This window comes from Labrus mixtus, chromosome 21, assembly GCF_963584025.1.
Source record: "Labrus mixtus chromosome 21, fLabMix1.1, whole genome shotgun sequence".
NCBI lineage: Eukaryota > Metazoa > Chordata > Actinopteri > Labriformes > Labridae > Labrus > Labrus mixtus.
Window position 1 is genome coordinate 15,466,672 of NC_083632.1, and position 26,571 is coordinate 15,493,242.

A 26,571-nucleotide genomic window follows, 5' to 3' on the forward strand; every position below is an offset into this window, starting at 1 on the left:
CCAGATATGATTCCAGTTATCAGGTCAAATCAACTGGTGTTGCAGCGATGGAAGCGGGCAAGAGAACTGGTTCAGATAGAAGTGATTGTACCCAACCTAAAAGCCTCTGCATGTTTCTAATAAGCTCCACGAGCAGAAACGTGCTCAAACTAGGATCAATATTGGAGATGCTTTTGAAAAATGGAGAGAGGTTAGAACGCAGAAAGGTTTACAGACCCATGCAGAGCTGGATAAACACTGAAGCTTCAGTGTCCACCACATGGCAACCTGAGTGAGCATGGACTCTAGAGAGGAGGGAGACAGTTCTCTAAAATGTTTAGAATGTGGACTGCAGTACCCATTTTAAACACATCATGAGGACAATGTTTCTCTCATCAGCAGCAGTCAGATTAGCATCTCCTCCACCATTGTTGTTGACAAAGCTTATATCAGAAGTACCGCCCATTCTTAACTTTGATTGGTCGGTGAGGGAGACATGAAATTGTTGAGCACGGCTGATTCTGAAGGTGTTTCTGCGCTCTGGACGCTGAGAGTTTGAATTGAAAATGGGCGCTGCCAGAGCAAAAAGCGTCGTCCATGTAAACAGGCCCTAACCGTAGATACAGCCTGTCGTTGGCTACAGCAACCACTAGTGGCGGGTGACTGCATTGCAGTTTGGGCATAACATTTGACCATCATTGAGGGCGAACATAAAGAACTTGTGAGGGTGACGATGAGTTAAAACTCAAATACACTCAAAGTGTCCCTGCTGCTGTCTCTCTCTGGATCAGGGTTAGGTCTTAAGTTTCTCAGGGACAGTTTGGATCAGCGATTCACAAAACGTTGTTTCTAATGAAGATCTGTGAAATCCATATTACTTAACTGGACCCTGTCTGGGACATCACTCCAGTATTATACATCCTACAGTGGGCGTTCGGCCTCACACTGTCCTTCCTCCCCTCTCCTGTTATTCCCTTTTAAGGACCACAGCTTCCACTGAAGACCCCCAAATAAGGGCAGCATTTATTCCGAGGAGTAATCTAATATTCCCTCTTCCTCTGTGTGATGAGGAGTCTTCCTTCTGTGTGGGAACGTGTCAGAGCTGGCAGAGCCTCAGTGTGTATTTTAAAGGAGTTCTCACGTCCATCATGAAGCGTTCTGCTGCATGTGGTAATGTTTTAATGATCGCTGCTTTTAGGTATTTAACTGGTTGAGCAGCTGAAGTCGAGAGCATCGCAGCGTGTATGCACTCGTACATCACGCTCCGTTTCCCCCACAGGCTGTCCCACATTCAGCTAGCATCCTTTGATACAGCTGACATTTTAATTTGATCACATATAGACGTAGAGTCTCTGCCTCACGCTTAGGGACTGAGGGTAAAATGGATCTTGAGATTGAAGTGTTGCCGCTGAGTTGCAGGCGCTGTGTTGGTTAGGATTGTTGATTCCTGATTGCTTAGGCAATGACATCATCAAAGGGGATCAAAAGAAAGTTCTTTAGCACACAAATCATTTAGGCCAATTTATTTAGGTGCAAAGGACAAATGTTTCCACGCACTCTGTGGAAGACGTAGTGCGTCGAAAACCTTTGCACAGAGAGACTGAAAGGTTGCTTTAAATGTCACATATTCTCCTCCTCTTCACACACATGTTTTGAGGAGCTCTGAGACTTATTTACACTGGTTGAAGTTTCTTGTTCTAAATCCAATCTAAATAAAACAGCCGATAAAAGTTAACCACGTTTGTGTTTGTATGTTTTCAGTCGCTCCGGTGTGATTGAGAAGTTGGAGGCGTTGGAGCTGGAGAATCAGGAGAAGATGGAGGTGGAGGAGACGGTGAGGGGCGGAGCCAGACAGGGCCGCAGCGAGCACCGCCACTTCCACAGAGAGGTAATACCACACCTTTTTATCTCCGTTTGTGTTTAAAACATTAAAGGTTGTTACTCCTCACTAAGGGCGCGGTCACCCTGGCCATCTGTACCGTGCCGTACTCAAGCACGATTGGCCCCCCGCTGCGCTATTCCCATGCTGGCCGACGCTGCCCGCGGTCACACTACACAGGACTATCCGTGCTTAAGCATGATTACCTCTTGAACATAACGTCGTAATACAACACATGCATGCTTTATGTTATTATGAAGCGTGCTCAGTTGACAAATTGACAAACCGGTAGAGAGAGAGAGAGCTACTTTGTGTCTTATATTGTGTCATGTTAGTCAGATACAGCCATGAAACTCCGTATTTCTCCATAATGAAGGCTGTCAGCGTTGTGTACCCGCGTGCTCGTGCATGAAGTGAACCGCGCCAAAGTACACCTCTCCGAAGTGTGCCAAAGCCAAAGAAGTGGTCACACTGGCCAAATGAACTGGACTTTAGGCTTGAAGCGTGCTTGGGCGAGGTACGGAAGGCCAGTGTGACCTCGCCCTAAAAAAACTAATCTGAGCACTCCGGATTACGGATATCTTTGTAACGCGTAACCACTGACACTGCTGGGAATATACGGGTAGTGACGGTCATACCGTGTAAAACGTACGTGTCTTTATTCACACTTAAAGAAGAAGAAATGAGCCTTCAGACATTTCAGCACTGAAATGTTTTCCATTTTTTTTACAACTGGAAACAAGGAATTACCCAATAAAGGGAGTCTTCTCTTTTTGTTGCCATTGTAAGGAAATGAATACGGATATCTTTTTTACTAGAATCGTATCAATGTATAGAAATCGGGTACCATGGCAACCCGGTCTGCAACCGTAAACAGTGTTTTTAAAACCATGTCATGGCAGACAGAGCTGCAGCTCGAAGAGTACAGGTTTTTTCTGCTTCTTGTCCCCACACCCTCTGTCCCCCTCCCTCTGTCCTGTCTTTGTTTTGGTTGGAGGTCAGAGGTCAGCAGTGTGTGCTGTGTTCATTTCCAGTTTCCTTTCTGTGGTGGGATTCCCCTGATGGTTACACTTCCTTTTCCCAGCTGACCCTCTGAGCTTCAGGAGCACACACGAGCACACACGAACACACACACACACACACACACACACACACACACACACACACACACACACACACACACACACTCACTCACCTATTTGTTTTTCTTACTGTTGCTTTCAAACAACTTATAATTGATGTTACATTCCCATAAATGTTACCACAGCAACAGAAACCAAAGTCCTAGATACCAAACTTCAGCACAGTGACTGAAGTGCACAAAAACAAAGTGTGTCCTTCCTGTAATGTTGCTGACGTATTTCTTCCATGTAGACGGCGTCTCCTCCTCTGCTGCGTCTCAGTATCTCAGACAGAAACGTAACTTTTTCATCTTCGTGATTCACCTTAAGGCTCAGACTCAGCGCCATTCCTCCTAGCGCTCCACCTTTTTTGTGCGGTCACTCCCAGCGCTTCTAGATGAAAATAGTTCCACTCTGAAACACTTCGAAGGGCGGCGCTCTTTTCAGCCAGCAATCAGAGCCGCTCATCATCCAGACGACATCACTCCAGGATAGTCATACAGCGGCCATTGTCAAGAGGCTGTTGTCATAGAGACAAGACGCACGTACAGCGTTCTTATTCTCAGTGCTCTAGTGCTTCTTACAAGAACTCCTGAGCGCACAGCGAGCGTTTTTCTGCCCTGAAACGCCACCAGGTGGACACACGGCCTTACACCCTGAAAGAATGTTTTTATTTAAAAGGAGGGAGGGGCTGTTCTGACATCTTTCCACAGAGCAGGTGAAACATCGTTCTGTGAATGATCCGTGATGATGTTTTACATTTTTCACACGTTGTCCTTCAGAGCGATTCTCTCTGCTGAAGTTTTATGTCTTTATTCATCTAACTTTGGTTCCACAGATCTGTAAATAAAGAAATCCTTTCCCCGTGTTTCTGTGTGTCTATATTCAGGATCAGAGGAGTGATGTGGGTCAGGGTCTGGATTTCCCCTCCACCCTGCCCCCTCTGAGGAGAGCCAAGTCCCTGGACAGGAGGACCACGGAGTCCGTGATGACGGTGAGTTTCAGTCAGACTCGTTTCCACTGCAACGTCTGTGTGTGTCAGAGGACGTGACGCAGAGAAAGTCGTCGTCGAAGAGAAAACGACCTTTAGTTTATCTTCCTCCTCTTTTATAAACACGCCATCCTCAATGTTACTCAGAGTTTAACTCTGCGCAGGAACTCCCTGAATCATCCCGAGACGTTCTGTGTGACTCAATCAAACATTCCTGCAGAGTGAAGACACGGAGCTTGAACACATCAGAACGACCTGAACACTCGGATGGTTATTCTCCGTGACGCTCACACCCTTTGATCTGGTGTCATAAAAACAAAAACACCTGAAGATGTTTAAGATGCATGACCCATTCAACTTCAACCGCAGATCAGTTGTTGTTTAAAGAGAAATCAACCAATCGCCACCAAAAAGAAAACCTTAGTGAGTCTGTGTTGATGACTAAAGACCCTCGCCGTCGGTGCTGAAATAACTGCATCATGATACAGATTTATAAAACGTCTAAACTCCGGATCTGTCCGCTCTGTCTGTAAGACGACAAAGAGAAGAACCCTTAAAATGATTTTTTTTTTTTTTAAATGGAGGTTGGTTTGAGCGTTTCTGATGCAGCGTCAGGACGTCCCGAGGATCTTAACTCAGAGTGAGGAGAAAGTTACGCTTCATTAGATGTGGATAAACTCACTTGATTTCTTTGCAGAGACTTTGTAGGATGTTTCAGCTGCACAGGAAAAACTGTTTTTCTTTTAGCCTCATGAAAATGAAATGAAATGAAAATGTGAACACCTGATTACAGATGTTTAATGGGGTCCTTTAAACGGTAAATATGACAATCAGTCAGTATGTGGTTTGTCTCGTCTTCACACCTCAAACCCGGGTTTGAATCTTCTCATCAGGCTGCTTGTTTTGGTCCCACAGAGCCGCTCATGAGCTGCTCTGAAGGAGATTGTTAGAAATAACAGCTGATTCAGCTCAGGAGACGGATCAGGTTCAAATGTGCTCTTATTGTTCTGAAACAAACCGACCCTTGAACTTTTTAAAAGCTCTTTGTTTCAGTCTGTTGGTGTCGGAGACAAAGCTTCAGCTGTTCTGTTAATCTGCCAGGTTCAGGATCCGGTTTCCAGTTGTGTGAGGAGAGGTCAGCAGAGAACATGAGCCTTGATCACACTTTGCACCAAACTCCTGAAAAACTCCTGAATCCGTTACCCACAGCGTTGATATAGCATCGTAGAGAGGACTCTGTTGCTCCGTCCACCACATCTGAGTTCTTCCTCTTGACAGGGACAAGCTCTGTTCAGACCGCTGCCATATTTACGCCCCTGTGACGTTTCTCCTTCAATCTGACTGTCTTGGAGGCATAGTGGGGGACGAAGTGACCCCCCCCCCCCCCCCCCCCCCCCCCTCTGTACCGTCTTCAGAGGTAGTAACAGAGGAGAGACGGGATCAGTTGATCCAGCGGGGGAGAACAGCGCTGTGTGTGTGTGCATGTCTGTCTGTGTGTGTATGTGGAGCTCTCGCTGTGCCGTGCTTCTGAAACGCTGGAACACAATGTGACCTCACAGACTGGGACAACAATATTACGCCGTCACATGATCAGTATGAACAAACTAAGACGTGATGACGGCTGAGTTCGGTTTTCCGCTGTGAGGTGGATGTGTGAACAACCAGATCAGGAGGATTTCAGGGTCAGTCCTCGTGAAATGATCTAAATATTTCTCTAGCTGAATACTTACCTTCTCCTGATGTTTTCTTTTGGCGTTGTTGGTGTGAGGGCGTGGATGTTGTAGGGTAAACCTCCGAGCTGCAGGGGGCAGTGCAGCGCCCCTCCTCTTCCTCTCCTCTCCAGGTTATTCTCCTCATTCTGCTCCGTGTGTGTGCAGATTTTACCTGCTGTGCACCCAGTCTGTGTGTTGATATATTTGTTACTGCGTGCGTGTGAGTGTGTGTTTTAGAGTTTTCACTGCTTCCTGAGGTCACGGTGCACATTTGTGTGTGTGTGTGTGTGTGTGTGTGTGTATTTCCCACACGTTATTACTTGTCACTGAGTTCAGCTGGATCCACAGAGTGGCAGCAGATCAGGCAGAAGTTGATCCTTCCTGTGTTTCATATCCAGATAATCTCAGACGTTTATATTTGTGATCCACCGATTGGGTCAACTTCTCCCCTCAGCTGCCTGAGCGAGCATGTGTGTCTGCTGCTCTCCATCTTTGAAAGATGTTTACGCTGTGATTCAGATGTTTACAACGTTATACTGTAGTCTCTCTCCTGATGTTCTGAGTGAAGGTAAGTGGAGATAATCAGCTGCAGCCCATGACATGAGTCGAGCTTGTAGCCTGAACATGGAAGGTAACGTTTATTTTATGACTAAAGTGTGAAACGTCTTAAAAACCGAGGAGGCTTCTCAGATTTGACCAGAGACGATGCAAAGAAGGAACACAATTCAGGCACACAAAGGACATTTTTTACACTTTGCTGAAGCATAAAGGATGTTTATATGATCAGTCTTTGCACCGAGCTGCCGTAAAATCTTAATTTAACACTGAAAAAACTAAAAAGGAGTCATGACAAAGCGGCATCATCCGGTCTTGAAAATGGAGCAGATGCTGAAGTGTAAAATCCTGCAGTTCCTCGAGTGTCCACTAGAGGCTGGCTGCAGAAGCACAGGAAGTCACATACACACCCATTCTAAAAAGCCTGTTTTTACAGCAGAGATTAACATGTTTACAGCCTGGTTCAAAAAAACAAATAGGTCTGATTAGCTCATGTCTCGATCGACACACACTGTACGGGGGGGTGAATGTTTTGATGACTCATCCGTTTTGATTTGATGAAGGATAAGAGTCATTCACAACAAGGCATGTAGCTGACCTGATTGACAGGTGGGCGCGGTGTAACGGTTTGTCAGGAGGTTTAAAACCCGCCTCAGCTCCAGCTCTCAGCCTGTCGTTAGGTTGAGACAGCATTTCCAGCATGGAGACCGAAATTGATGGGACTCCAGCGCCCCCTGCCTCTCATCTTTATAAGAAGAACAAAAGAGTTATAGAGACTATTAATTACGATGCAGGCAGAGGATGAGAAACAGGGAAATGAAGGTTGAATGTTCGATGTAACTAAAAGGGTAAATGTGTTGTGCAGACGGTAGATTCAGCGTCTCACAGAAACATCACTATATGACATCAGAGATGCCTTTGTGTTTAACCCGAACGTGTCTTCAGCTCAAACCTGAGACGTTCACTCTTCAGTCGTGGAATAATCTGTTCTCTCTCCTCTCTGAACAACCCGCTCGTTCTCCTCCTGCAGTCAGTGTGCATGTTCATGTTCTTACTGTGTGATTTTTTTTCCTCTGAGATGTTTGCCTCATCATCACTTCTCCGTGTTTCTGTTTTTTTTCCAGCCGGATTTACTGAACTTTAAGAAAGGCTGGATGGTGAAGCTGGACGAGCAGGGACAGGTACGTCATGACCTCCTGATCGGCGTGAAACACAGAATACGTCTCTCTGCTGATGTTTGAGGAAGACTTCAAAGTAAAAGCCTCCAGTACTAATGATGTCAGTATCAGTTTCGTCGGCGTCTGATAGGTCCACCTGAGCGTCTGCAGAGCTGTCAGAGCTGTGGTCACTCTTTAATGTTTGTCTATAATGGAGTAAAGAGACGAGGGGGGCGGAGCCTGAACACTTTTAGTACATATTACAGAGCGCCAGGCTGTGGCACGACACAGACGTGTGTTCAGGGTTTTTTGCATCATCCACACTTTCACTGACTGACCGTTGATGAGTTTAAAAACTGTTTCTTTATCTGCTCTCCTGACCGAAGCTCTCTGTGTGTTTCGCTGTAGTGGAAGAAGTTCTGGTTTGTTCTGACCGATCACAGCCTCAGATACTACAAGGACTCCATCGCAGAGGAGGTCAGTTTGACTCCCTTCATCTACTGATCTGCTTTTAATGAGGAACAGCTGATGGTGTTTCATATTGTATTGTCTTCTAATCACATCTCCTCTTCCTGTTTCATCTCCTGGTCTCCTCGGTGTCTCCTGTCCTTGTGTCCTCTCTGTCTCCTCTCCTTGCCTCCTCTCTGTCTCCTCTCCTTGTGCCCTCTCCTTGTGTCCGCTTCTTGCCTCCTCTCCTTGCCTCCTCTCTGTCTCCTTTCTGTCTCCTATCATCGTGTCCTCTCTGTCTGTCTCTCTGTCTCCCCTGATGATGTCCTATCCTTGTCTCCTCTCCTCATTTCCTCTGTCTCCTCTGCATCTCCTCTCCTTGTCTCCTCTCCTGGCCTCCTCTCGGTCTCCTCTCCTTGTGTCCTCTCTGTGTCTCCTCTCCTTGTCTCCTCTTCTTGCCTCCTCTCCGTTTCCTCTCCTTGTCTCCGCTCCTTGTGTCCTCAGGCCTCTGACCTTGACGGAGAGATCGATCTGTCCACCTGTTACAGCGTCACTGAGTATCAGGCTCAGCGTAACTACGGCTTCCAGATTCATGTAAGCAGCTTCTGACAGTCACATTCATCACACAGGTTTTATCTTAAATATTTTTTATTAAATGTTTTTTCAATGTTCAGACTCAGGAGGACGTGCACACTCTGTCGGCCATGACAGCAGGAATACGCCGGAACTGGATCCAGGCGGTGATGAAGAACGTCAGACCGTCCACGGCTCCAGATGTGGCGAGGTCTGAACACAGAGATCTGCAGAATCACAGATCATTAAACTGTTGACACCTTGTAGGTGCAGAAAAGTGTTTAGAGGTGCGTTCTAAAATATTCATCTTTCTCCTCCGCCCAGCTCCACAGAGGACCACGGCTCGTTCTCTCCTCTGGAGGGTCTGGTTCGGCCCGACGTCACCCAGGACTCCCCCTCCTCCGAGGCCTCGTCTGTGGAGAGGGAGCCCGCCCCGGGGAAGCCAAAGAGCCGGGCGAGAGAGCGCAGGAGAGAGGGCCGCTCGAAGACGTTCGACTGGGCGGAGTTCAGGCCGATCGCTCAGGCTCTGGCCCAGCAGAGAGCTCAGGAGGCGGAGAGCCTGCAGGCGGAGCTGGGAGAGCTGGAGAGGAACCGCAGGAGGGAAGAGAGGAGGAAGAGGTACGAGTCGGCGTCCAGCGAGAACTCGTCCGTCAGAGACGGGGGCGGAGAGGTAGTGGTGGATCCTTTAGAGAGGCAGCAGCGGGTGGAGGAGGTGATCGAACAACACTGGCAGCAGGTGGAGAAGACGCCGTTACGGGAGGAGAGGAGGGTCCCTCTGCCCGCCACGATGCACAGCAGAGAGACGGCAGACCTGGATCAGCTGCTGGAGAGCTACAAGCAAGGGGTAGGAATATATGAGAGAGAGGAGGAATGAAGTTTCTGTTCAGTCGATTTGTAAACATTTGAATCTTTTGAATGCTCTCTTTCAAATCATGCTTTATATCTTTAAAATTATTCCTTCAGTTGTGTCTATTTTAGACTCATTTAGATCGTTCACACCTGCAGAAAAAAACCTCTTGATATTTACCGGAGGAGTGTCGTGTGTGAACACAAAGAGCTGAATGTTTCTCTCTTCACTCGGAGTTTCTCCTCCAGCCTCCTCGTATTTATTCTGCAGAAAGTCAGAGTGAGCTGATGTGAGAACGCAGCAGGATATAATCAGGAGAATTCACCTGGAGCGAGTGGGAGGGGGTGGTGACCTTTATTCCCTGTGATCGCTGCACGACCATAGACTGTCTGCACGCCACCTCTACCATCTCTGTGCTCTAATGAACCTGTTGCATTATGTTTCCTGTTCTCCAGTATGTTCTTCTCCACTCTTTAGTTCAGATTGAGATTCTGTTCAACTACACGTAGCACTGATAGAAAGACACATATTCGTATAGCGGACTATGGCCCCCTACCTGTCTGACAGGGATAGTCTCCCGCTGTGAGGTGCGTGTGTGAACAACCAGATCAGGAGAATATCTCTAGGAGCAGTCCTGATTTTTTGGGATATTTTCAGGAGTGCAGATTTTTCAGCTCGCACTCTTCTGAATAGTTAAAGGTAAATGTTTGATGTGTAGTAATCGTGTGTTTTTCTGCTGCAGATGGAGGAGCTGAAGGTCCAGCTGGAGAGCTGTCACCACCAGCTGCTCGACTCCAACAAGCACAAGCAGGACCTGGAACTGCAGCTGAGGACGGCACTGGAGAGAGAGCAGGACGTGCGTGTGGGTTACATCTCCCCGGTGAGTGTGTGTCTGTGATCTGACCCGAGTGTGTGTCTGTGTGTCTGTGTGTCTGTGTGTCTGTGTGTGTGTGTGTGTGTGTGTGTGTGTGTGTGTGTGTGTGTCTGTGTGTCTGTGTGTGTGTGTCCTGTTGTCGACATCCTGACGTGTGTTTTCTCCTCCATGCTGTAACTTTCTTTGCATGTTGTACTCGAAGCGAAGACATAAACAAACTGACATGAGAGCGAGCAGCTGCAGATTGGATCCTCTGCATGAGTACATTGCATGTTCAGTACAAATATTGATCTCTAATGACTTCATCGGCTTCCTCTAGTTACGTCTGTGTTTCAGGTCCGTATCTGAACTCTGCTGGTTGTGAAGGAAACATTCTTTAGAGATGTGTTGTGTTTGCTGAAGTGACTTCCTGAGGATTATTTCACTCTAAATGAAAGATTATTTCTGTTCTAAAAGTCTAAACTAAGAATGAAGAATCAACTTTATGGCTCATTTTAATATTCATGGTGTAGTGCAACTGGTTGCTGCTGATATTATTCTGCACTCTCTCAGTTCATCTTAAATGACAGTGCATGACTCTGTCACAGTTAATAATCACATTCAGGATAACGTTTAAACTTTCATACTGTTTTCTCTTTTTAAAAGTGCAGAAATAAACCCAAGTGAAGCCTGTAAAGTCACATGACAAACAGGCTGAATGTAAACGGCTACAGAAGAATAAAATCTGCGGGGCTGATTTTGCAGGAACAAAAGAACTATTAAAGTCAACGTGTTTGTAAAAGTATTGAAATAAATGTTTTTATGGATGTGTGAAAATGTCCCAGACACCGTAAAATCTGGTGTATAAGACGCACGTGATGCCTATTTTTACATCTCAAAAGTTGACTCCATCCTATACACCAGTGCGTCCAATATACCAGAATAAAATGGCATCATATCAGCGAGTGCAGCCGCCACCATCACACGCAGCACGCCACCAGAGGCGATTGAAAATGTATCCCCATTCATTGATGCGGAGCAGACTGGCAGCACCATCTTTCCTCCGTCATGGTGCATTTCAATCAAACGCTGGTTTACTGGTCAGTGAATAAAGCGTGCTGCTTTGATTTAAAGACTCCTCAGTTAGAGACAACAGGAGAGCAGAGAGACTCGCAGGATGTGGGTCGATACTTTCACCGCAGGCTGGGAGCTCAAGTAGCGTTCAGGTAGCTAGCAGGATTACAGACTCCACCTGGTAAAAACAGATTATATTCTGGATTTTGGGGTAAAATTTAGATTTCTAAACCTTTCCCCCTCGATCCCTTCGATGTTTTCATCATATTTAGAGCGATGTAATCCTTGTGTTCAGACACACAGCTTCTCTTCATGTCTGAAGAATAACCTCTCAGCTTGTTTCTAATTATCTGCATGGACGTCAGATCCTCATCTTCTATTAACCGCTGAACGACCATCCATGCGTTATCTCGTTCTGTGTGAGTGATGCTGGGTGAATCCTGTTTGTGGACGTGTGAATGATTCTGTCGATGGTTTCTGTTACTCAGTTTAAGCCGCTCTGTTTCTCGTGCTGCTTTTTGTTTTGGAGGCTGAACGCATCTCCAACGAGTCGCTGATGATGCAAGAGTTCTAAAAAACATTTGAACTTTGGATTCTTTGATGTTTTCCCCTCGGACGGACAACGCTCTGGTGTAAGACTGGAGCTTGGACCTCAGAAATGTGTTTGTAGGAGCTGCTGTGCCTCCCATCCTGACACTAATATGAAACCAACTGACACTAATATTGCATCACTGACCACATGAAGTAACTTTTAACCCTTAATGAGCATGCTCCGTTGTGATTGACTAACCCTGGCCATTCAACTCTTTCCTTTGCTTTGAGCTCACACCATTAAATCTTTCTTTGAGTTTGCTTTGAATCATGTTGATTTATGTGTTTGTTTAATATGGGATAATCGTGTTGGGGAACGCTAATTTATGTCACTTTTTAGTATTAATTAAAGGGATGTGATTGGTAGTTAACGCTGACAATGATTAGAAGCTTTGTGTGTCCCCTGCTGTGTGTTAACCAAATGTTTGGTCCCCCTTTTCCAAGCTGGAGCCCCCTTTGGGTCTGGAGGCTGAAGTGACGCCCCAGATGAAGAGGCCTGAACTGGTTAGTCCTCAAGCTCAGAGCTTAACAAAGAAGTACCAGGAGACCAAAGAGCTCCTGAAGCTGCAAGAGCTGAAAAAACGCAATATGCAGGCACAGCTTGGCCTCTCGCTTTCTCACCTCCCCATCAAGGACCCTTACTTATCTGAACCCCAAAAAACAATCACTCCGGAAAGCCCTCCCCCTGAACCGGTCCAAAAAACTATTAGCTTCTTGCTAACAGACAGCATGGAGTCAATCCAAGAACTGGAGGACTTGATAACTGATAGACCTGTGAGCATTATGGAGCTGCTGAATGTGTTGAAGTCACACAGTCGTAATAAAGAGTCGGCAGAGAAACGTCAGCTTCAGACGCTCCTGGAGACCTGGAAGTACCAACAGGAGTTAGAAAATGAAACTTTAAAGAAGAGTTTAGCCAGAGCAGGAGAGAGCATCCGAGAGTACGAAGCCCGTCTTCTAACCATGGAGGGTTTAGTGGGAAAGGTTCAGAAGCAACACTTCGAGAGCCTGAAAAGCCCGTATGGACCGCTCTCCGGGATCGAACACCGATCTGAGGCCAACGAGATGAACATCGGCGTGCTCTCTCAGAGGGTCGAACTTCTAACGAGTGAAAACGGAGCGTTGAAACAACGCTGTCAGGAGATAATGAACCAGCTGACTGAGGCCGACAGAGAAATAGACAGACTGAAGGCGGAGCTGATCAGCCAGCAGGGCGGCAAACAGCATCACCAGGTCCTCGAGGAGCTGAAAATACTGAAGGCTGAACTGGCTGAGAACCAGGCAAGCGCCATCGACCGGGAGTACTACGAGAGGGAGCTGAATGAGAAATCTCTCAGGCTTCATGAAGCTCTGGTTACGTTGGAGGAGCTCGGAAACACCTTAAAGGACACTGAGAAGAAGCTGCAGCTGAAAGAGGCTACGCTGAAAGGTCTCGGCTTCCAGGCTGATTACGAGGACGAGGAGGTACAAGCAGAGAACGAGCAACTCGACACCTCGCACGCAAAGTCACCCGAGACGGAGGCGAACCTTCAGCCCACAGAGCAGAGGTGTTTGGAACTGGAAGCCCGAAACAGAGAACTGATCGCCCTGAATCAGCAAACAGAAAGAGTCAGTGAAGAAAAGCTTAGAGAAGCAGAAAACGAAATAAGAATGCTGCGAGAGAAGTTAGAAATGAAGACAGGTAGAGTCGAAGAGACGGTTAGCGAGCACGTGGAGAAGAGAGAGATGCAGGTTGACGATAAAGGACCGATAAAGCAAGTAGTAGAAGAGATCGAGAAGAGGTGTGAGGCGATGAATCAGGTTTTAGAGATGTTAGCAAAGGTAGATGTAAATGTAGAGAAAATGTTTGGTGATTTAAAAAGCACTTTATTCAGTTTTTTGTCAGAGGAGTCACTCAGTTTGGATCCTCAGGATGTGATGTTGGTGATGGAGGGAGAGTTCTGGTGCCAGCTGGTGGGAACATGCAGAATAAACCCAGAAGAAGACAGACACAGCTTAGCAAGAGGCTTAGCGGAACAGATGATGGCACAGAGCAGATTGGTGCTCTTCTTTAGGAAGATGTGTCCTCGAGCAGAGAGCGAGGTTGTGACAGGGAAAGATTTTGCCGCCATGTACAGATGGCTCGATAATGAGACCAGCGCTCTCATTCTTAAAGAACTTAGAGAGACGTTGGAGGCAAAGTTAAATGTTCTGCAGCAGATTGTATCCAATGTCAAGTTAGCAAAAGATGAAAAGCTTCTGTCTTTGGCTCTAGCTAGCTACAGTTTAAGCCAGGACCAAAAACGACCTTCTGAATATCTGCTTGATGCCCTGAAAGAAGTGAACATGTGGTATGTGATCACCAGGCTGAAGGTCCAACGCGAGAACGAGCTGAAGCAGAAGCAGACAGACGTTCAGACTGCTAGCTCGGATTGTCCAAATTGTCCCAAATTGAGAGAAGCTTCAAGAAATCTGGAGTCCAAAGTGGCAGCTCTTCAGAGTCAGCTCTCTGAGATGTCTTTAAAAACGACGACTGGGCCTCAAAGTCTGAACCAGATGGAAGGAGAACCCATCGACTCATTGGATAAAAACATTGAAGACTTGGTGTCCAGACACAAGGAGGAGTTACGAGACGTCAAAGACGGCTACGAGCAGGAGGCTGAAAAGTTGAAGCAGGAGATCGTAAAGGCTAAAGAGACGCTGCGACTCTGCTCCGAAGAAAAGGTGAAAGAGATGGAGTCGCTGACGAACTGCATGGAGAACCTGAAGAAGAAACACGAGCTGGAGAGGACGGACCTCACGGAGAGGTTCGACCGGGAAATGGAAGAGCTGAGAAGCATGATGACTCCGACGAACCAGGACAAGAACTCAACCGAGGACCAACTGCCCCAAACATCCAGCCTGAAGGAGCGGATCCAGGAGCTGGTGACGCAGGTGTCAGTGATGACGGAGGAGATGAGACGCCGCGAGGAGCAGGGAGACAAAACGACTCTGCGGCAGAAATACGAGAAAGACCTGGACAACCTGAAGGTGGAAAGCGCTCCTTGTCCTTACCGTCGTCCATCTGTGATGCCTTGTGTTCCTCTGTGGCATTCCCAAACCCCCTCCCCTCTCCTGACCCCTCCATCCCCTCCTAACCCCGCCCACCAAGCTCTCGCTCTTCTGTAGACCTCTTTCCTTCCCTGTTGCATGAAAACTAACCTCCCGTAGGTTTCTGTGAGCAGTGGCGCCGCAGTAGTCTGTACCAAGGAACCCATTTTTGTTTTCCACTTTCTTCACCAACACTCACAGAAATCACAGACACATTGAACGCCTTCGGGTTCGTCCACACTACAGATCATTAAGCAGCCTCTGAAATTAGTTCCTCTGTTTGTAGTTCTTTGTGCTAAGCTAACCCTTTGACTCTGCTTTGACGCGTTAGGGACATGACGTTAGCTTCTCCCCTCCGACTGTTTGCTCTAACAGTTTAATTGCTTCTTTAACATTTCAACATTTCACCTTCGGAAGCTGAAGATGGACTGGATTTCCACTGAACAGCTGATTAATCTTAAAGAAGCTAGAGAGCGTACAGAAAAAGCAACCGTGGAGCAGTTCACCTCCGTGTGGTAGTGGGGCGGTCTGTGGAGCGGGTACAGGCACAGTGGGAGAGGTTAAGGTGGAAAGGTAAGAAATAGGGTGGAATACGCCAACACATTCCAGCCTCTTGGCCTTCGTCAGGGCGTTAGCAAAGTGCACAGGTGTGCTGGGATAGAAATAGGTCAAAGATTCCTTGTTGTGTGGATGACCCGACGCGTGACATCGAGCGAGTGAGCGTTCCTTTTAATGTTTTTAATCAAGTTTTATACAGAATCTGGTGAAATTTTAATTTAGTGGGCGGCGTCCTGTCAACCAAGTGCAGCCGCCACCATCGCCGACCCTCATGACCTGGTGCGTTTTGAAAATTCGCCGTCATTCATTACGTGTTGCAAGCTGACGCTTTGCTGGTCGAGGCTTGCTGGGATACATAGCCACCCAATCAGGCTGGTGGCTTCACTTTTCCTCCGTCATGACGAGGTCATCATGGTGCATTTGAATCAGACATGGTATACTGTGTGACCGACTGATGTCTCGTTTGTCTGAAGTCAAAGGTGATTAAATGAAGCGGGCTGTGGCGGTGATGACTCGTGGTCAAATGAGCGGCTGAACCTCCCCACGGTGTGATTAAAAATTTCCGCTAACTGTAGCTCTGCAAAGCTCAGGTTAATCGGTGATAAACACGCTTTCCTTCCAAGACATCCTTCACAATAAAAGCCTACTTTAATTATGTTGTTGGGACACTTTTATGATGAAAGGGTTAAATCGTGAGATTTGGCGTTGGGGGTTTAGGGCAGCAACTTTACACAACTGTGCCGTATCTGCTTCTCTAAAGTCGATCGTGTTTGGCCGGGCAGATGGTTAACGTGTCCTGGCCTGACAGGCTGATCGCAGCGCTGCACCTCTCAGCTCTGTTCAAACCTCAGCTGTTCTTTTTTTATAATGTGATACTTCAACATTTAGAAATATGAAACCAGCTGTTTAAAAAAAGCAGAACTTTTACTCTACGTTCCGTCTACGGCTCTCAATGACAAAAAGGTCAGTGTAGATAGAGAGAGAGGGGAATGACACAAGGGAAAGGAGCCACAGGTCGGATTTGAACACGGGCCGCCCGGCTGTTTTTAGGCCCCTTGTCTACCTGGCATTGTTTTCTGAGCGCCAGTGTCTTTTTAGAATTGTTACCAATGAGCAGAGAGCGTTTGAAGCAGCAGGCGGCGAAAAAGAGTATTTTTTCTGAGTGCTCCGCCTTTTTTGTGCGGCGGCTCCGAGCACTCAAGTTGAAAATCTTTCTTCTTTTCAGAAAGGCTGTGTTGATGTCGCGGGCGCTCTTTTCCTAATGTTTGATATTTCTGGTCTCCTACAGATCGCGTCTTGTACCCACATCCTCCTCGCTCCGTGTCTGATCGGGAAATAAACGATCTCAAATTTAAAACATGCAGTAAAAAGTAACAGAGCAGTGTCAGTCATACAGCGGTCGTTGTCAACAGACTGTTGTCATGGAGACAGGACAGACGTGCAGCACAAACGGAGACATCTGTCCTCCTACTTTGTTTGGACACCGAGCGAGGGGGATATGGGTACAAGACACGATCCGTATGAGACAAAAATGTGGGGTATCTTTTGAAAAGACCGCCAGTGACTTCCACAGAGCCTTTCTGAAAAGTTGAAAGATTTCAACTCAAATCGCTCGGTCGGAGCGGCTGCAAAGAAAAAGGTGGAGGGCTCAGAAATTAAAACTCAAGGTGGACACAGGGCCTCAAAGGTTAATACCACTTCAGAAAAGTAACTTAAAGTTGTGTGTTAGTGGTTAACGGTGGCTAACTTCAGTTCAGTGTGTGTGTCCGTGCCCCCGCCATGACCCGGATATACAAACACAAACAGTCGGACATGTTTCTAAACTAAGCCTGGGCTGCCCTGACGTCACTGCAGGAAGTTTACTTTGCTCTGTGGGGGGCTCCTGGGACTGAGCTCTGTGGGGGGTTTGATCCCTGTGGAAACACGTTGGACCTTCGTTCACTCGTTTTGAGGGGAGAGTGGGTCGTCCACTGTGGCCTAAGATTAGAGAGAGTGAATGAAGGACGGGAGCAGGAAGTCTGACCGGACGGTTTTAAACCCCGTTATGTGATCTTCTGCTCTGAAGAGACATGTATTTAACATCTCTCAAAGTGTGCTGATGGGGATTAATGTCCTCTCTGTTCCACCCTGAGGTGCTGATCTGGACCTCACCTGAGATATATTTAACCTCAGGTGCTCAGACGTCCAGCGACTCATGATTGAATTAGCCTATTGGCTTAACCCGACATTCCAGCACAGATTTGGCCCCTGAGGCTGATGAGGATTTGCACATTAGGTGCAGACTGAGGCCGCTGCTAAACAGCATGTGTTTAAATATAGAGAGCAGCCACAGTCGGTACGCTTACACGCAGTCAGGGAGCGAGGATTGTTTGAGTCAGTGCGACTAAAACTGGACCTTTAATACCCATGTAAACATGTTTGCCTGACTGACATCGTACGAGGTTGAGTTTCTCAAAGTGGGACTAACACGTCTACATAATGTAGTTGGGGGTCGATTTACCGTCGCATGTTTACAATCTCAATTTGACCCCAAAGTGGACTCTGTGTTCTGAGCATGTTAGGTCAGCTTTAATGATGTCAGTCTTGGACACCTACTGTGTAGCATTGTGAGATGTGCAGCTCTAAAACATCCTTATTTATCTGATACTGGTGTCAATAAAATATTCAAATATTCAAATATGGACCATGAATAGATCTCCTTTAACTGTTTGTGTAAACGTACTGGAAAACGTCTCAAACGGATATTGAGGTCGGCACTTCTGAGGCCGTAATGTTCAGCTATCTTAGCTGTCACCATCTTGTTTTTCTGTAAAAATAATGATGAGTAATGAGATGAGCAAACACCAAGTTATCGTAGCTAAACCTTGCTTATTCATTCCTAGCTCCAATACACCACAAGTAAACCAGTGTTTGACAAACAGTTAGCGAGCTAACAGTCCAGGAAGCTGACTCAGATTAGCTGCTTATCGTTGCTATTAGTCTGATATTCACATGAACAAATCTCTAAAGTGCTCCAACAGCACAAGCACGGCCCAGAGGTTAAAGGTCAGAGACTGAATTAGCTGAGGGGACAGCTAGCAACTCCCATGTGCCACTCAAAGAGGCCACGCCCACTAATTCTACATCACTTTATGCCTCAATATAATGTAAACAGGTGAGATTTGAGCTCATTAGAGACCCAAACTGTTTTTGTACCAGGCTGTAAACATGTTTATTTCTGCTGTAAAGTTGGACATTTTAGCATGGGGCTCTATGAGGACTGACTCATTGCATGAGACAGACTCTAGTGGACACTGGAGGAACTGCAGTTTTTTGTACTTTAGCTGTTGGCTTCATTTCTCAGGATGTGATACTTTTCTGTACATTAAACCCGAATCAGTGGACAGGCTCTCTCTCACTCCCTCCTCTCATCGTCTCTGCTTCCTTCAGTGTTTCCTTCAGTGTTTCCTTCTCTCCTTTAACCTTCTCGTACTCACAGACTCGACTCGCTCGCTCGTGGCTAACAGGCTGCAGCTTGTCACGTATTTGCTGGATATAAATGATTTGCACCAGCTTACACTGCAGAGTCCAGGAGGTTCTTCCTGCTCAGGAGACCCTTCTGGACCGTCTCCAGGCGAGCCGTGAACTCACACGTGCGCCGTGTTTCCTCTCTGACAGGCCACCTGTGAGCGAGGCTTTGCAGCGATGGAGGAGTCCCATCAGAAGGTGATCGACGAGCTGCAGAGGAAACACCAGAGGGAGCTGGAGAACCTGCACGAGGAGAAGGAGAGGCTGCTGGCAGAGGAGACTGCAGCTACTATCGCTGGTACGTCACAGAAAACCACATAGTGTCTTTTTATTCTCACATAAAATCAAATCCAGATAACGAGGACACGAGCAGAGACGTGTCAGGAGAGGTCAGAAAGCAGCAGGCAGGACAGGGTTAAGGAATCACCCAAATAAAAACCACAAATATATAAACTGAGAGGAACTCAAACCAATCAGCCTCTGTACATGGGGCGCTCACACTAACCACTAGGCCACAGACGCCCCTTTCCAATTCTTCTCAGGATTATGATCTCTTGATACTGTGATCGTTTCCTCAGGACTGCATCATCGTGTTGACTTTTTTTAAATAACACAGGTTATGAAGTTTTTGCACAGACGTGTTGAAGCTGTTTGTTTTTTTTTGTCTCTTCAGCGATCGAGGCGATGAAGAACGCCCACCGCTCAGAGCTGGTGAAGGAGCTGGACAAAGCTCGCAAGGCCAACAGCAACAACGAAAATGCAGACATCGAGGAGATCCGCAGGCTGCACGAGTGAGTTTGAACTTTGACCTTTTTCTTCACATAGAGATTTTACCGTCTCAAAGGCGGGTCCACACAGCGGGTTGTCTGACAGGAAGTCCAGTTAGCTCGCTCTGCAGTGACGCTTGATGGCTTAATGTTCACAAACATCAACAGCAAGAAAACAGGTCTAACTGAGGGTTCAGTGTGTGCTCTTAAGACTCCAGATTAAAAACCCTCCCTCCGCACGCTAGAGGCCGTGATGAGTCCAGGTGATAATGTTTGATTTAATGAGACGGACGGAGCAGCTGTCTCTCTCTCTCTCTCTCTCTCTCTGTCTCTCTCTCTCTCTCTCTTTCTCTCGCTCGCTCTGTCTCTCTCTCTCTCTCTCTTTCTCTCGCTCGCTCTGTGACGACCTGCTGAGACGTGTTGAGTCCTTCACTCTCACCTGTCAGCTGCACAGCGAACCTGTGAACCTGCTGACATCAGTGCAGGTGAAGTAAATCAAGAAGCTTTTCATTAGACTGACAGAGACTTGTTCACTGAAGGATGACGAGCTGCTCCCAGAGATACTGACGGAGAACACGAGGCAGTTTTAGTCCGGGGGACGTCGTGATCTGTTCTCATCCAGCTGCGTTCTCTCTTTCTCTCATCGTTGTTGTTCTCTCTCTCTCGCTCTCTCACCGTGTTGTGTTGTGTTTTTGTGTTTCAGGGAGGAGTTGTGTTCGTTCCACCGGGAGATCGAGGTCTTGTCGGAGCAGTACTCACAGAAGTGTCTGGAAAACGCTCACCTGGCTCAGGCGCTGGAGGCCGAGCGTCAAGCCCTCAGGCAGTGTCAGCGAGAGAACCAGGAGCTCAACGCACACAACCAGGTGCACACACGCACACGTTGATACACACACACACACACACACACATTAATACACACATGTTTATACACACAACACACCTGTGTTTGAATATTTACACTGGCATCCTGTTATTGTTCTGAACTTCTTCTTCTGTTTTTAGGAGCTGAACAACCGTCTGGCTGCAGAGATCACGAAGATGCGTTCGATGACATCAGAGGATGGAGGCGGAGACTCGAACACCACGATCCAGGGCAAAGAGCTGTACGAGTTAGAGGTCAGGCTCAGAGTCAAACCTTTGTATGATCAAAGTCATAAAGTAAAGACTGATGTTGTGAAGATTTAAACGCTCAGCAGAATGCAGGAGGAACGGTCCTCCGGTCCCTGATGTGGTTTTCTTTATCGTGATGTCATTTCCTGAAAGATTTCTCACACTTCTTCTCCCCAGAATCTGTACAACACGGAATAAGTGGAAATTGGCAGTTACTGAAAAATGCAAAAAAAAAAATCTGTTTTCATGTGTGAAGATGTTTCATAGTTTTTATCTGCTGCAGAAACTTGTTAACCTGCAGAGGTGAAGGAGGTAAAGATCTCCTCGTCCTCTGCTTCCTCTCATCGTGTCCTCCTCTCCTCCTCCAGGTGATGCTGCGGGTGAAGGAGTCAGAGGTTCAGTACCTGAAGCAGGAAATCAACTCCCTGAAAGACGAGCTCCAGGCTGCCCAAAGAGTGCGTCTGTTTCTCCTCATGACATCATCACATATGTCCCGTTTATATCGTCCAATCAGAAGTCGACTCATGTTCCATCTGACTAACGCTGTGTGTTCCCAGGACAAGAAGTACGCCACAGATAAATACAAGGACATCTACACGGAGCTGAGTATCGTCAAGGCCAAAGCGGAGCGGGACCTGGGCCGGCTCCGAGACCAGCTGCAGCTCGCTCACGAGGCGCTCGGGGAGCCGACGCTGGAGGAGGTGGAGCGAGGAGGATACGGTACGAAGCGACATATAGGTTCAGGTCATCAAACCTTCTCGGGTCTCTTTCACCTTTGAAGGCCGGTGGACTCGCTGATTCAGCGGTGAAGTTCTCATTGTTACATTTTTCGTTTGGTTCGGCTTGCTTTCACGCTGAACTTCATCGAGTGCACCAAAACCTGTTAGATGTTGTGTACCGATGCTACCATCTACGCTGATGCTGACCTATGACCCCGAGGTAGACAACAGGACAGTGTAAGAATGGTGTCCTGTAGCGCGGCGCAGTCAGTCCGTACTTTGATCTTTAAACTGGAGCTGAAGTTTGATCTCTGCTGTCGGGTTCAGCTCAGGCAGGGAGGACTGAAGGCTGCCGGTGTTAGCCACGCCCAGCAAACCTACAACCAAATTCAACCCACAATGCACTGCTGTTTGGTTCTGAACGCGTTCTCTCCTACGACAAGCCAAACTCTGGTGTACCGTTCAAAAAAAGCAAACCGTTTTTAAGTGGACCAGAGTTCGGTTTGTTGGTCCGCTCCAGAGTCCGTTTGAGAGTTCACACCCCCTCAAACCAACAACGACAAAGGTCACCAGAGGTCGTTTGAAACTGACCAAACGGCTCAGGTGTGTATGTTACCTTGGAGTGGAACAATAATAAAAAGCTGTTTTCATTTGAAAGGTCTGCAGCTGGTTTTCACTCCGTCAGTCTTAAACTGCTGCACGGCGCCAAACAGACTAAATTATGACGTAATAAATGAAGATCTCCTTCAGTATCCACACTGATGTTTTTATTTATCCTGACGTCACTTCTTTGAGTGTTTTTAAATCTCTCTGATGACCCGAGTTCTCCTCCCTGCCTTCATCTAACCTCCGACACGTTTTCCCTCTCAGACATCATGAAGTCCAAAAGTAACCCCGACATCCTGAAGATGGCGGCTGCAGCGGCCAAACGCTCGGAGAGAACCATGAGGTCAAAGGTGAGTCCTGATCCGTCTCCATCCTGCTGACATCATCACACTGTTCCAACCACACAGCAGACCTGTTTCAGCTCACTCATACACACACACACAGAGGGGACTGACCGCCCCCTGCTGGTCTCCTGCAGAGTTGCATGTTGCATCATCAGCGTTCCTGCACAGCTGTGTGTGTGTGTGTTTTTTCCTCCATCACAGCCGAGTGTCACACTGTGATCAAGTCTAACACACACACGTGTTGGTGTGTTTCTGTCCTCAGTCTGTGACTCGGGACATGCCCTGGGACGACCTCTAGGCCCCTCCCCCTCCTCCTTTAGGTAAACGCACTTCTGCAGGTTTAAGCTCCTCCTCCCGTCCTCCACCTTTGAAAGCACTCATCATTAATCTCCTCAGAGCTCCAGCTGACTGATGCATGAGGGTGAAGGATGAATGACGAGTGTGACTGAGACGCCTCTGGGTTTATAACATTTAATCAATAATAATTCTGTTTGTCATTTCACGTTCAGTTTGTAACTGTGGAGCCCCCAAAACAGGAAATATAAATATTCAAAGATCAGAGGAGTCAAAATGTAACTACAGAAACATTACTTTAGAATAAAGACATCAAGCTGTTTTAAATTTTAATATCATCTTTTATCCCTGAACAAACATCAAAGGAGCAATCTGTAACTCTGACACCTAGTGTTTAAAATGGGTACTGCAGTAATTCATGTTTTAAAGGTCCAATCAGTGAGATGTGTAGTGAGTGAAATGATAAAGTGACCTTACTATATGATCAGACATTAAGGAAACATGCTATGTTGAAGTGCTGGCTTCTCTGACAACAATGCAGCAGCCAGTATGTCCTCCTTCTAACTTTAGATTCTGGTCCTGAATGCTCTGGATTTGTTTGGACCAGAGAAGGTAGGAGGTTTTAAGACACCCACACATGGCCGTTTTGGACGCCCCTCAGTTTGCCAGATATGAGACCAGTTGTCAGGTCAAACCAACAGGTGTTGCAGCGATGCAAGAGAACTGGTTCAGATAGAAGTGATTGTACCCGACCTAAAAAGCCTCTGCATGTTTCTAATAAGCTCCACGAGCAGAAACGTGCTCAAACAAGAATCAATATTGGAGATGCTTTTGAAAAATGATTGTTTTGAGTTGCATATCACTCCTTTAAGAAGATTAAACTTGTGTTTAATGTTACTACCTAAAAAATCCTAGCCGTGCAGTTAGGTCATGCCCCATGTACAGAGGCTGTAGTCCTCCAAGTGGATGGCCCGGGTTCAAGTCCGACCCGCAGCGTCTTTCTTGCTGTCACTCCCCCTCTCTCTTTTCTCTCTCCCTAATGTCCCCCTGTATCCCCCGTCCTATCAAATAAACACTCACAGACTAAATCTAAAAAAAGGATTTATCAGAGAAAGAAACTTGATGTGTGTCTGAACTTAGCGCAGGCAGAGAGCTCGACTAGCTTACAGGTAGCTAGCAGGGTTACAAACTCCACCTGGTGGACACAGATGGTACTGAACGAGACTGACCGCTGATGAACACAAATCATCACAAGACGACACTTTAAACCTTTTTCACCTCTGAGTGACTCGAACACAGGCTGAGAATGAAACGGCTCCTTATACGACAGAGTTTACCGTAGTTACATTTCTGACTCTCCTTTTCTCTGCCTGACCTTGGTTTTCGGGGCTCCACAGCTCACAGGGTGTAATCAGCTGTTTGTGGTGAGAGGGGGCGGAGCATGTCATCACATGGTGAGGAGGACAGATGTTCAGACACAGGAACATCTGTGCAGAGAGGAGCGCGTGTTTGTCCCAGGTTGTTGATGTGTTTTCTCTCCCCGCAGAGTCTGAAGGAGGGGCTGACGGCCGAGCAGAGACTCCACCTGTTCGACAACAAAGACACCAAGGAGTTCTGACAGCGACGCTTCACGTCCGCCTGCATGTTCAAGGCCACCTTATATTTTAGCTCTGTACTGACTCATTTAGAAACACTACACACTGGTCACAAACACATCGTATGTTATTGAGAAGATGAAGTTTGAATTTCTAGATGTTTGCATTCCATGCACTTCAGTTAACTGTGACGTTTTGTCTTACTGTAAATATTCTGATTTTAAACTCTGACTGTGTAAGCTACTGTTTTAACTCTAGACTGTTGCTAGCCAAAGGCAGGAATGTTACGATGACACTTCATACTGACCCTACAGGAGCCAGCGTGGCGTTCAGGCGTGCACGTTAGCGCTCCGATGCTCCGATAACCTGCAGCACAGGCGGCAGAGAGAAACGAGCTCGTCTGCATCTGGAACAAACAGCCGCCATGTTCCTCCATCGCCCGACTCCCACACTAACACCCGGAAGGTTCTCGGATCCGTCTGAGACCGGCACGGACGCGTTCACTGATTCTAATTTAATTTTATATATAAGAAAGTTTATATCGAGTGTGTTTGTTTTCTCTCGCTGCAGTCGTGGGCGGAGCCAATGAGGAGGAGGGGTGGAGCTGTAGTCTGTTCAGTCCCTTTGTATTTATTGAAGCGGTTGGGATCTTTTCTTTCACATTCCCATTCCTCTGTACTCTATTATTGTAAATATAAAGCAAATATACACCAACTGACTACAAGTTTATTAGCAATAAATATTTTTGCACCCTTCGTTGTGTTTGTCGCAGATTTATTTCAGCTTTACAGAGAAAAAAAACAAGAGTGACTCAAATATGAGGATCATGAGATTGATACACGGGATGAAAATACAAATCTGCTAAAATTAGAGAGGAGGTGAAATATAATGACCTTACATATTAGAGGCTCTCTTGAGGTGATATTTAAACTGAAACACTTCTCACTCAACCACAGCAGCTAACGAACATTTACAAACGGCTGTAGAATCAAAGTTTATCGAGCTTTCTGATTAGTTAAAACCAAGCAGCAACCTCAGGTGTTGAAAACTGAAGCAGATGCTAAAGTGTAAAATCCTGCAGTTCCTCGAGTGTCCACTAGAGGCTGGCTGCAGAAACACAGGAAGTCACATACACACCCATTCTAAAAAAGCCTGTTTTTACAGCAGAGATTAACATGTTTACAGCCTGGTTCAAAAAACAAATAGGTCTGATTAGTTCATGTCTCGATCGACACACACAGTACGTGGGGGGTGAATGTTTTGATGACTCATCAGTTTTGATTTGATGAAGGATAAGAGTTATTCTCAATAAGGTGTGTAGCTGACATGATTGACAGGTGGGTGCGGTGTAACGGTTTGTCAGGAGGCTTAAAACCCGCCTCAGCTCCAGCTCTCAGCCTGTCGTTATGTTGACTGAGAGTTAGACTGAGACAGCATTTCCAGCATGGACACCGCCATCGATTCAGGACTCCAGCGCCCCCTGCAGGAACAGACGGGTGACATCACTCAGGCTTCAAACATTGATACAGACTGTGCTCCATGATTCACAGAATCCAAAGATTGATGTCACAGAGAAGATGGATGCAGGTATAAAACATCTCTGTAATGGATCCGAGGATTCAGAGAAGCATGCAGCAAAGGAAAAACAAAACTAATCTCTGAGTTTAAAAAACAGCTACAAATTTAACTTCTTAACAAGATGCTTTTTAACGTGAACACAAATCTGTCAAAAAAAGAAAATACTTTTAAAAAGTTTTTTATTTTGTGTGTAGACAAAAGCGCACCTCAGTGACCAACATTATGACTTTTAAATACCATTACTATTAAAATCAACATTTTATATAAATATATAGTATTCCTCTCTGTCAGAGGTGCTGCTTGGGGCCCCCGAGGGCCGACAAACTTTAAATCCAAAGTAGCCCAAGAATGTGGAAATCTTGTATTGACAGTAAGAAGCCTCCCTAAGGGGGCCCCGTCTGACAGCACTCACACTTGTTGCCCTGCTATGAGGCGGCTGTGACTCAGTGGTAAAGTCGTCTCTCAACCAGAAGGTCGAGGGTTCGATTCCCAGCTCCTGCAGCAACATGTCCAATGTTAATACTGATGGACTCTTTACCCAGCAGCCTCTCCCATCAGTGTGTGAATGTGTAGGTTTGACCTGCAGTGTAAAACACTTTGAGTAGTCAGAAGACTAGAAAAGAAATATACAAGCTCAAGTCCATT

General features: G+C 46.7%; 1 protein-coding gene across 2 annotated transcripts in view; it reads left to right on the forward strand.

Annotated features, from left to right (window-relative positions):
* Positions 1–25,103, forward strand: part of mprip (myosin phosphatase Rho interacting protein) — a 44,075-nt gene extending 18,972 nt beyond the window's left edge. Inside the window, exons 8-24 of one of the 2 annotated variants that reach the window (XM_061027683.1) lie at positions 1,741–1,867; positions 3,869–3,973; positions 7,362–7,418; positions 7,803–7,871; positions 8,346–8,435; positions 8,516–8,625; positions 8,739–9,258; positions 10,004–10,141; positions 12,224–12,283; positions 19,064–19,211; positions 19,587–19,704; positions 20,384–20,543; positions 20,683–20,796; positions 21,159–21,245; positions 21,348–21,510; positions 22,380–22,465; positions 24,300–25,103. In XM_061027683.1, the coding sequence (XP_060883666.1) occupies positions 1,741–1,867; positions 3,869–3,973; positions 7,362–7,418; positions 7,803–7,871; positions 8,346–8,435; positions 8,516–8,625; positions 8,739–9,258; positions 10,004–10,141; positions 12,224–12,283; positions 19,064–19,211; positions 19,587–19,704; positions 20,384–20,543; positions 20,683–20,796; positions 21,159–21,245; positions 21,348–21,510; positions 22,380–22,465; positions 24,300–24,371 (2,224 nt within the window). In that variant the 3' untranslated portion in view covers positions 24,372–25,103. The remainder of the gene's footprint in view (positions 1–1,740; positions 1,868–3,868; positions 3,974–7,361; positions 7,419–7,802; positions 7,872–8,345; positions 8,436–8,515; positions 8,626–8,738; positions 9,259–10,003; positions 10,142–12,223; positions 12,284–19,063; positions 19,212–19,586; positions 19,705–20,383; positions 20,544–20,682; positions 20,797–21,158; positions 21,246–21,347; positions 21,511–22,379; positions 22,466–24,299) is intronic. The other variant, XM_061027684.1, reaches the window with a different exon arrangement.
* Positions 25,104–26,571: the final 1,468 nt, after the last annotated feature.